The sequence below is a fragment of the Taudactylus pleione genome, unplaced genomic scaffold, assembly GCF_031769625.1.
Source record: "Taudactylus pleione unplaced genomic scaffold, aTauple2 ptg000225l, whole genome shotgun sequence".
Lineage (NCBI taxonomy): Eukaryota > Metazoa > Chordata > Amphibia > Anura > Myobatrachidae > Taudactylus > Taudactylus pleione.
The window spans coordinates 3,639,731-3,651,999 of record NW_028284627.1 but is presented as its reverse complement, the minus strand read 5'-3'; the positions used below and the strand labels follow the sequence as shown (position 1 = coordinate 3,651,999).

Genomic DNA, 12,269 nt, shown 5'->3' with positions numbered 1-12,269 from the left:
TCTCTCTCTCTCTCTCTGCCTGGGGTGGGCGGGCTTAAAAAAAAAAAGAGAGAGAGTGTAGACTGTAGAGAAGCTGTCATGTGTGCCCTATTCTAGGGCCTCCTGCTTTCTTGCTAGCTAGGAGTGGGGAGAGAGAGGAGAGGAGGAAAAAAACTTGAAAAAGTCTGTCCAGCTGCTGTGCTCCATAATAGCAGCAGCCAGTGCCCGGGCCAGCCCTAGTGCAGCAGCAGCACAGCCTGGGACAGACAGACCCCCCACGGCCGCTGGAAGTGGGTACAGTACTGGGAGGCCGGCATGGAGCTGCTGTGCTCCGAGATGGAGACTGTCCGCAGGGCTCAGACTGACCCGACGCTGCTGTTTGATGACCGGGTGCTGCAGAATCTGCTTACCGTGGAGGAGAGGTATCTGCCCCAGTGCTCCTACTTCAAATGCGTCCAGAAGGACATCCAGCCCTTCATGCGGAGGATGGTGGCCACCTGGATGCTGGAGGTTGGTGGATTGGGAGACTGGGGATTGGAAATGCACCCCCCCCCCCCAAACTCACTGGGGTGCAGGCTCAGGGATCCCCTACCCCAACACACTGGGGTGCAGCAGGCTCAGGCACCCCACCCCAAGTTTCCAGCTGCTTTTGGAGAGAACAGGCACTCACCAGGATTGACACTTTATAAGTACATAGCTAATAGCTGTATACAAGGACTGCACACTCCTCTGCCTTATTATTTGTTACATAGGCAAGAGCTAGGAGCGATCGTATGTGTTTAGAATGCGTATATATATATATATATATATATATATATATATATATATATATATATATAAGTATTGCAGAGTCATAGAAGGAAGGGAGTGTGTGCAATGTACAGTACTGCCCGTGTACTTAGTGTTTCCCTGTATTGGGAGGGGGGTACATGATTGCATGTAAATGCTGGCTGTGTACATGTATGTTATCATTGCTGTGTGTGCATCTGTCAGGGTGTATACATGGTTACAGCTATTATATAATTTGTGGTTATTACATGGTGACATGGACACGTGTTGCAGTGCTATATGGAACTTCTGGTAGAAAGTTTGCTGACGGAGGCGGGGGGTCAAAGCATCCAGTCCCCTCGAAAATAATGGGGATGTCCAGCTATGTACCCCAGGTCGGGTCGCCCCCTCTGCCCGTGCCCACGTATGCAGCAGCCCCCCCTAGCATTGCCCTTTTTACGCCATGTTTTTTTGTCCTAGAGGTCCCAGACTCAGCCTTTCCCCCCCTCCCCGCCGGCCTGGGGGGGATAATATTGGGTGGGTGGGGGACTCACCCGGTGGTCACCCCCTGTTGCCTGGGGGGTCTGGTAAGAAGTGTGGGGGGGGTATTCTCTTCAGGGTCATTTAACTCTAGGATTCCCGGTATGGGCAGGAGTGGGCTGCTGAGGGTGACAATGCACCCCGAATTTTGGGGATCCCTGTTGCGTGCTGCTGTGCCGAGATGTCACTGATAGCAGCATTGTCGGGGTTCTGTATTACAGGAGGATCTGTGGTGTTAAAATCGGAGTGACCTTTACATACACATACATATGTATGTATATATATATATATGTGTGTGTATGTATATATATATGTGTGTGTGTGTATATATATATATGTGTGTGTCCTATGTGGCGACGGAGCAATATATGTATATAATGTACAATTGCTATGTATCTATTCTATATGTGCATGTACTTCCGTGGGGTGTAGGAATATAGTGGGATTTTTCGGGGCATGCGCCTCTTGTGTACCCCCATATCCCAGTGCACCCCATATATGCCCGGATACTTGCAGCCCCTCTCCCCGTGTCCCCCCTCCCCTCATTAGCAGCCCCAGACCTATCTCCCCCCCCCCCCCTCCCCTCAGCAGCCATGCTCTCTCACAGAGTGACTCTGCACCTCCCGCCCCGGGTTTATCGATGGTTTTGCCCCCCAAGACCTGCACCCCGGCCCCCCACAATTGTCGGGAAAGATGCAGGAGGGTCTGCCCTCTCGGTCCCCGCAAAAACCGGGCGGCTGAGCATTTTTTAAGTATTTTTAAATATTTTTTGAAAATATGACGAAATCAGAAATTGGTCCCAATGTCTGGGGTGGAGGAGTGTGACCTGAGTCTCTGTCTCTCTCCCTTCCCGGGGAGCTGGGACTCCTCTATCTTATTTATGTTTATATATATATATATATATATATATATATATATATATATATATATATATATATATACCCCCTTCCACACGTTATATAATAAATAATGATATGTACATGAAACTTCAAACATTATTTAACTATGTCCTCTTTCTCTCTTTCTTTCTCTCTCCTAAATTCTAATTTCCTTTTCTTAACTCATTCTGCAAACCTCTCACCCCCTCTACCTCTGTTATTTTGTATTATCTCCTATTTTTACCACTTTGTTCATATTATTTACTAAAATACTTTTTGCTGCTTTGTTTCCTCCATTCTGCTTGCATGTTTCACTCCCTACTTTTTACTTCATAATACATGTGCATTTAAACCAATATTTTATCCCCATTTTTTTGCATCTTATTACTGTATATCCTCATACGTTTTTTCACATATCTGCACCCCTTTACTTTTAACTGATTTTATGTTGCAATTGACCCCACTTTGCCTGCATGCATCTTGCTCCCTCCTGCACTCATGTCATCCTGTTATCCCCTATTATCCCTGCTTTTTCTCCAGGTCTGCGAAGAACAGAAGTGTGAGGAGGAAGTGTTCCCATTGGCTATGAACTACCTGGATAGGTTTTTAGCTGTGATCCCCACTAGAAAATGCCATCTGCAGCTCCTGGGGGCTGTCTGTATGTTTCTCGCCTCCAAACTGAAAGAGACAATTCCATTAACTGCAGAAAAACTTTGCATATATACTGACAATTCAATCAAACCCCAAGAGCTGCTGGTAAGCAGCCTGTTTCCTAAACTAAATATTTACAGCCTTTTTTTGTTCTTCCATGGGAAAGGTATTTCTGTATTAACTCTCTAGGAAACTCCTTTCTCAAAGTTGGCTCTTAAATGTTTTTTTTTTCAATTATTTTGCACATCTTTTTTGATACAATATGTTTGCATGAGTGTGCATGTATTTCTAGGTGTATATATATATATATATATATATATATTTTTTATTATTATTTTTTTTATATATATATAATATAAATTTATATTAATATATATATTTTTCCTGGTTGAATGTAATAATTTAGACAATCCATGTACAGTACAATTTTTTGTTTTCGCAGACTTCTGAATTCTGTGCTCTGAATATTTGTGTAACTTAAATATATACTTCTTTTTTTTTTTTCAAAATCTACAGTATACTTATATATAGAAACAGCTTTAACTATGAAAGATGAAAACCATTCTGTGTGATATCATGGCTGGAATCTTCTGGTGCTTTTGTAGTATCTACTGCCACCTAGGGGAGATGTGGCCTAAATCCAACGAGTTCTTGCCTGCTCTCCAATAACTGGAAGTTTTATTTTTGCTTTAGTCCAAGTAGTGATTATTAGGCAGAAAATTTACCAATGCAATAGGAGTGCTCACTTAATTTTACAGATGTATGGATGACAAATGCTGAATGTGCACTGAGCTGGTCTCCTGTTCTGGTGTAAGAGCTCCACTCCCAGTAGTTCCACCCACATATATATGTGTATATATATATATATATATATATATATATATACATATATATATAATAAACACACATGGCTATTTACTGAGTTCCTGTTGTGTGTGTGTATATATATATATATATATATATATATACATATACACTTAATTATTGGAAGGCTATGTACATTTAAAATGATAATTAATTGATGCCATGTTTTTTAAAAGATTATATAAACAGCTTCAGTGTTTTCCCCCGATTTTTATTTTTCTTGCTGGGCATCATTTTTAGGCAGCGGGTGGGGAGGGGGGGTGTTTGGTTAGGGGTGTTATGATCCGGTTTACACGCTATACTCCTATCATACACACTTACCAATCATCGGTCCGATGTGTCATGCCTGATGTCACAACTGGGCGGGCATTTACATGTGCCAGCCAAGTTGTGATGTCAGTCACCGGCGCCCACATATATAGGCCATTTTCTGTGCTGTAGAGCAGACACGATATGTCAGTGAACAACGTTGTTCAAAGACATAGCGCTGATACATACCTTCTGACGCGCCCACGATATATCGGACAGTGTGTACCCGGCTTAAGTAGCAGCCTATCATGCACTCATCCATCCAGCATCTCACTTACTGTTTAGCGGGCTTCGGGTAGGAGAGGGGGAGGCTGTGAGGCTGCAATGCTTTCCTCCAGTGCAAGGTTGGGGGGATGGCCAGTATCCTCCATCTGGCGGCAGCGGCTCAGAGCAGTGAGCTGCACTGTGACTCCGCCAATTAGTCATGCTGCACGGCCGAGGAATAGAGTGTAGGGAGAACACTGAGCATAAGTTATAATGATGTGCTTTTCCTTGAATACCCTTTAACAAAAATTAGATTACTCATCAAATATTAGCTCTTGGCAATTTCATATTACAAAATGCTTACATTATCACACTTGAATTGCTTTATTTTTTTCAATCAAAGGAAAGTCTATCGGTACAGTACCTAGCTGCCAACTACGTCAAACCAAATAAAATGATAAACATTTAATGTAGAAACACTTCAAGAAAAATATTTCAGTATTTAAATATGTAAAACAAATGGTAGTGCATTGTTCATTTGATGCCTATCAAAAATGTCACTCAAGTACTTAAATAGCTAGTTGCAGCCACCTATTTGTAGCTAGCTGCAGGAAGTTGAAGCCACCTTTTTGTAGCTAGCTGCAGGAAGTTGCAGCCACCTATTTGTAGCTAGCTGCAGGAAGTTGCAGCCACCTATTTGTAGCTAGCTGCAGGTAGTTGCAGCCACCTTTTTGTAGTTAGTTGCAGGAAGTTGCAGCCACCTATTTGTAGCTAGCTGCAGGTAGTTGCAGCCACCTTTTTGTAGCTAGCTGCAGGAAGTTGAAGCCACCTTTTTGTAGCTAGCTGCAGGAAGTTGCAGCCACCTATTTGTAGCTAGCTGCAGGGAGTTGCAGCCACCTATTTGTAGCTAGCTGCAGGTAGTTGCAGCCACCTTTTTGTAGTTAGTTGCAGGAAGTTGCAGCCACCTATTTGTAGCTAGCTGCAGGTAGTTGCAGCCATCTTTTTGTAGTTAGTTGCAGCCACCTATTTGTAGCTAGCTGCAGGAAGTTGAAGCCACTTTTTTGTAGCTAGCTGCTGGAAGTTGAAGCCACTTTTTTGTAGCTAGCTGCAGGAAGTTGAAGCCACTTTTTTGTAGCTAGCTGCAGGAAGTTGAAGCCACTTTTTTGTAGCTAGCTGCAGGAAGTTGCAGCTTCCTTTTGTAACTAGCTGCAGGGCTGATAATAGTTTTTGTTGATCAATAGGGAAAATCTGCTCTACAGAAATAAATATAGGACGTCCACCAAGAAATCTCCCAGCATTACTGATTTCAAGTTATTCACGCTGGGGCATAGGACTTAAACCAGACCTCACAGAATTCTATCTACTCCCATGGACATGTGCTTATTTGAAAGTACCAGTGGGAACAGATCATCACGTGTGGCGATGAGCTGCAGAGAGCATAATGTCCTAAGTGAAACAGGCTCTTGTTTGAAATAAACGCATTCTCATTTGTAAATCTCATATCATCATTGGCTTCCCTAATGCCTGCCGATTAAGAATCTTTTGCATGCGCTAATAATAACTAACTTTGATTGTTATACAGCTGCAGTTACTTAAGGCCCCCATACATCAGCAATTGATTGCAGCAATCGTGCAATTTGCAATCGATTGTGTATAAAAATCTTTCCCTTTTTCAATCAATTGTGGCAATTCTGCAATCTGCAATCAATTGAAAAAGGGAAAGATTTTTATACACAATCGATTGCAAATTGCACGATTGCTGCAATCAATTGCTGATGCATGGGGGCCTTTAGTCATCTGTATTTTGGATATTATGAATAGTGTTAAATACGACTAATAGCATGTCATAGGCGTGTGCGCAGAAGCCAGCACAGTGAGTGCAGCAGCTGGACCTATCCCGTCCTCCCTCCCTCCGGAACATAGACTACTTCACCTGGCAGCTCAGGGGTAAGGGGTAATCCATGACTCGTCAGAGGGGTAGGTCCCGCTGTGGCACCCTTTTTGCTGGCTACTGCGCATGCCTATGTCGGAATGTGTACACTTGTGTTATTTACAGACCAGTTCTTTATGATCACAGACATGTGACATTTCCAGGCTAGAGAGAGAGTAAACCACCTCAATGTCTGTATGTTCACAATTAAAGCGCATGTTTCAGTGCTAAGTGATGTAACGTTCAGGTCTAAGTTATAGAGCTGGGTGGAAACCGGTCATAGCTGAGTTTTCAATATCCTTTGTTTCCAGGAGTGGGAGATGGTGGTTTTGGGAAAGTTGAAGTGGAACCTTGCTGCCGTGACACCACATGACTTTATTGAACACATATTACGAAAGCTGCCTTTACCTAAAGAAAAGTTGCTCATGGTCCGGAAGCACGCACAGACGTTTATTGCGCTCTGTGCCACAGGTATGTAGTCATGCTTTGTGCAGCTTACCTCTATGCACGTTGTGCTGTTGTTTTGTCAATCTACACTTTATTTGTAGATTCGGATTTCACAGAATTTATAGTCTCTAAGGAGAGTTTGAACGATGACTGTCACTTCATTCTGCTGTGTTTTGTGGTTTGCGTAGGACTGGGAACCGACCAAAACTTGCAAAATTGCCAATATAGGCAGCCATATTGTAATTGTATGCTGAGCCACTGTGTAACCTATCAGAGTACTATGAGCTAGTGACATCACTGAGTCATTAGGTACTTTGCCACTCGTGCCTCATGATGTCACGTGTTAAATTGATAGGCTGAATATGGTTTTATGCCACAATATGGATGACTCCATTACAGTATGTATAGGTGATAGGTTTACTATGGGAGTTTACTGGTTTCACGACTGCGTAGACAAGAAAACACAATAAGTAAAGTTATTGCTCCTGATGATAATAGATAAATTAGTTTAGTCCAAGTTTATGAGCAGGAATAGGTGTGGTGGTGAGTCTGCATTTTTCTATACCACACCTAGACTACTAATCCACATATGAAGTTCACAATTGCTCCACTTCACACTTAACTCTGATCTTGCTGGGCAAAGGGAACTAACATGTCTTCCAGAAATGGATTAGGTGGTGTGAGTCTTCCATTTTTAAAAAAGTCCGGTAAGCTCTTTCAGTTATTGTAGTTTTGAAGTTACAGATGTTTCCTGCTACATCTTTGCAGCGTACGCGGCAGATCGTCCCACACATGGCGTGAGGCGTGTGCCCGTGAGCGTATACGCGCACTGTGCTCGCACCCGCGACTCCTTAGGATTTCATGGTGCGATCGCAGTGCGTGCCATAGCATAACGTAGTGTATGCTGCTGCAGGTAATCGCATGGCGTGATGCGTGCGCACGTTTGTAGCGCGATCGGGAAGTATGTAAGAGGACACATCTGTAATGTTCACAGAAATCCGCCACTAGACCAAATGTCTACATCATAACCGTGCCCAAGAGCAGGATTCAGCGAGCATGGTGACACATATGCTAATCAGCCCAACTAATATTCTAATTGCTTTATCTCTCCGCCAATGCTATCCATCTCCTATGCCTGACATAGGGCATGGAGTCGTCGCTATCCCCCTCTGCTGGCTGACGTGGGGCATGGAGCCGTTGCCATCTGCTGATGTAGGCAATGGAGCTTGGTGGTGGAGACTGATTACTGCCCAGCAGAGCAACTAACATACTGGGCGCAATATTTCCCTGATTCTCTCATGGGAAAACCCATCCAAGAGAGAATCCATACTTACCTGGTAAACACAATCCATGCCCACTGCTGGTGGTTGACCTGTTTACTGCCCTCATCCAACATAGGGTAACGGCCTGCTTGCACTCCTCTTCTACATATGTTAGGACAAATACATTATAGTATAGTACTGTGCTGTGATATCAGAGTAAACCACATTATAAGCAGAGGGGACTCTAGAATAGAATTTAAAAAGAATATATTTAGCAGAAAGGTAGCCGCCTTAGTGGTATTTTTTGTGAAGTTTAAAATAAAAATTTAGCTCTCAATCTATTCTTGATACTCTGGTAATGGTTATATATTTCTTTTTACGGTAATCTGATAGAGAGCATCAAGAGTCAAAGCAATATACAAGAGGGGTTGTAAAGTCCTAAGTGTGTATAGACTGCACGATGAGTGTTAAACTTTGGTTATGGTCATAGTCTATGTATAAAGGTTTGCAGTGCAGGTTCACAGAAACACAAACCACATTTGCATGTCTGCGAGCAGTGGGGAGGCTGAATACCACGCAGCCCCTCAGAATGTTACACACTGAAGCCAGAACATGTATTTGTCAGTAGTCTTCTTTAATTTCACAGTACATTGAGACGGGTCATCTTGTAATCAGGATTCATTTGGTTTCTATTGTCCTGTATTTCTGAATCTTCCATTAGATGCAATAATATTTGCCTATTATATAATGTATTTAGCATATTGCACCAGCAGTTTTGCTAGCGATGCCTTTGCTGTGCATCACGTGCTGTGGTTCATTTCTTTGCATTAGAGGACAGGGTGTAGCTGTGGGAAAGGAGACTGAGGGGTTAAGAGGTGCGCATGTGTGCTTGGTGCCCATAAGAAGGAATGTAGTTGGCATACCTACAGCTGAGATGTCGGTTCTCGAAATCCTGGCACCGGAATCCCCACTTCCGGCCAGAAGACCGGCAGTAGTGGAGATGCTGACGCTGGAATCCCAACAACCGACATCCCGATCGTAAGTATAGCAGGTCCGGTTAGGTGTTAGCCATGGGGGGTGGGGGAGGTTTAGGCACCACTGGGGGGAGTTAGGTTAGGCATCATGGGGGGAGGGTTAGGTTCAGGCACCATGGAGGGAGGGTTAGGCACTAACGGGGAGACTTAGGGTGCGGGGTAGGGAGGGTTAGTGTGCAGAAAAGGAGGGTTAGGGTTAGAGGGTTATAGGGAGAGGGTTAGGATACTTGCCTAACCCCTGTTTGGATACCAAGCATTGGGATACCTCTGTCGGTATTTTGACAGCAGGCATCCCCACTGCCGGTATTTCATACTCAACCCCATAAGAGGATGGATATAGACTACAATGCATTATGTTTGGTCATACAATAAAGTTTTGGTAGCAGTTACAATAATTAGGGGATTATTTATCAAACCTTATAAAGGGGACCATTGAAGATGTTGCCCCTAGCAACAAATCAGTTTTCAGCTATAATTTTATTGAACTACCTAGAATCCGTACTGATCCTCTTTAAAATGTTTGATAATTCTCCCCATTAGTATTCTATTGGTCCAAAGGCAAATAGTTTTATATTAAAGCACTGCATTGGCTTGTGTCATTATCTGTAGGATCAATGGGCTGCCACACAAATAGTATGCCCAGAAGAGTTGATTATTAGCTATTTTATATGTACATGTTGATGGCTATCTACTTCACTGGTTAAGGAAAATACACTCTGCTCCATTGTAAATGAAGGACATTTCTGGGTGTCATTGTGGGCCTGAAATGGCAGATAATACAGGAAAATAAAGTTGATGTTAGAAAGTGCAAATTTCTGCCACCTGCAATGCATAGGCTACATACCCCCAATAGTATGCATTGCACAGGCTACATACCCCCAATATTATGCATTGCATAGGCTGCATACCTCCAATATTATGCAGTGCACAGGCTACATAACCCCAATATTATGCATTGCACAGGCTACATACCCCCAATAGTATGCATTGCACAGGCTACATACCCCCAATATTATGCAGTGCATAGGCTGCATACCTCCAATATTATGCAGTGCACAGGCTACATACCCCCAATATTATGCAGTGCATAGGCTGCATACCTCCAATATTATGCAGTGCATAGGCTACATACCTCCAATATTATGCAGTGCACAGGCTACATACCTCCAATATTATGCAGTGCACAGGCTACATACCCCCAATATTATGCAGTGCATAGGCTGCATACCTCCAATATTATGCAGTGCATAGGCTACATACCCCCAATATTATGCAGTGCACAGGCTACATACCCCCAATATTATGCAGTGCACAGGCTACATACCTCCAATATTATGCAGTGCATAGGCTACATACCTCCAATATTATGCAGTGCACAGGCTACATATCTCCAATATTATGCATTGCACAGGCTACATACCCCCAATATTATGCAGTGCACAGGCTACATATCTCCAATATTATGCATTGCACAGGCTACATACCCCCAATATTATGCAGTGCATAGGCTACATACCTCCAATATTATGCAGTGCATAGGCTACATACCTCCAATATTATGCAGTGCACAGGCTACATATCTCCAATATTATGCATTGCACAGGCTACATACCCCCAATATTATGCAGTGCATAGGCTACATACCTCCAATATTATGCAGTGCATAGGCTACATACCTCCATTATTATGCAGTGCATAGGCTACCTACCCCCAATATTATGCAGTGTATAGGCTGCATACCTCCAATATTATGCAGTGCATAGGCTACATACCCCCAATATTATGCAGTGCATAGGCTACATACCCCCAATATTATGCAGTGCATAGGCTACATACCCCCAATATTATGCAGTGCATAGGCTACATACCCCCAATATTATGCAGTGCATAGGCTACATACCCCCAATATTATGCAGTGCATAGGCTACATACCCCCAATATTATGCAGTGCATAGGCTACATACCCCCAATATTATGCAGTGCATAGGCTACATACCCCCAATATTATGCAGTGCATAGGCTACATACCTCCAATATTATGCATTACTTAGGCTACATACCTCCAATATTATGCAGTGCATAGGCTACATACCTCCAATATTATGCATTGAATAGGCTACATACCCCCAATATTATGCAGTGCATAGGCTACATACCCCCAATATTATGCAGTGCATAGGCTACATACCCCCAATATTATGCAGTGCATAGGCTACATACCCCCAATATTATGCAGTGCATAGGCTACATACCCCCAATATTATGCAGTGCATAGGCTACATACCCCCAATATTATGCAGTGCATAGGCTACATACCCCCAATATTATGCAGTGCATAGGCTACATACCCCCAATATTAAGCAGTGCATAGGCTACATACCCCCAATATTATGCAGTGCATAGGCTACATACCCCCAATATTATGCAGTGCATAGGCTACATACCCCCAATATTATGCAGTGCATAGGCTACATACCCCCAATATTATGCAGTGCATAGGCTACATACCCCCAATATTATGCACTGCATAGGCTATATACCCCCAATATTATGCATTGCATAGGCTACATACCCCCAATATTATGCAGTGCATAGGCTACAGAAATCCAATATTATGCAGTGCATAGGCTACATACCCCCAATATTATGCAGTGCATAGACTACATACCCCCAATATTATGCAGTGCATAGGCTACATAAATCCAATATTATGCAGTGCATAGGCTACAGAAATCCTATATTATGCAGTGCATAGGCTACATACCCCCAATATTATGCACTGCATAGGCTACATACCCCCAATATTATGCATTGCATAGGCTACATACCCCCAATATTATGCATTGCATAGGCTACATACCTCCAATATTATGCATTGCATAGGCTACATACCCCCAACATTATGCATTGCATAGGCTACATACCCCCAACATTATGCAGTGCACAGGCTACATACCCCCAATATTATGCAGTGCATAGGCTACATAACCCCAATATTATGCATTGCACAGGCTACATACCCCCAATATTATGCAGTGCACAGGCTTCATACCCCCAATATTATGCAGTGCACAGGCTACATACCCCCAATATTATGCAGTACATAGGCTTCATACCCCCAATATTATGCAGTGCATAGGCTACATACCTCCAATATTATGCATTGCATAGGCTGCATACCTCCAATATTATGCAGTGCATAGGCTGCATACCTCCAATATTATGCAGTGCACAGGCTACATACCTCCAATATTATGCAGTGCACAGGCTACATACCTCCAATATTATGCAGTGCATAGGCTGCATACCTCCAATATTATGCAGTGCATAGGCTACATAACCCCAATATTATGCATTGCACAGACTACATACCCCCAATATTATGCAGTGCACAGGCTACATA

The 12,269-nt window shown here is 43.1% G+C and overlaps 1 protein-coding gene across 1 annotated transcript in view; it reads left to right on the top strand.

Annotated features, from left to right (window-relative positions):
* The first annotated feature begins 294 nt into the window (after positions 1-294).
* CCND2 (cyclin D2) overlaps positions 295-12,269 on the top strand; it is a 55,613-nt gene continuing 43,638 nt past the window's right edge. Inside the window, exons 1-3 of the mRNA XM_088478914.1 lie at positions 295-489; positions 2,706-2,921; positions 6,435-6,594. Coding sequence (XP_088335040.1) covers positions 295-489; positions 2,706-2,921; positions 6,435-6,594 — 571 coding nt within the window. The remainder of the gene's footprint in view (positions 490-2,705; positions 2,922-6,434; positions 6,595-12,269) is intronic.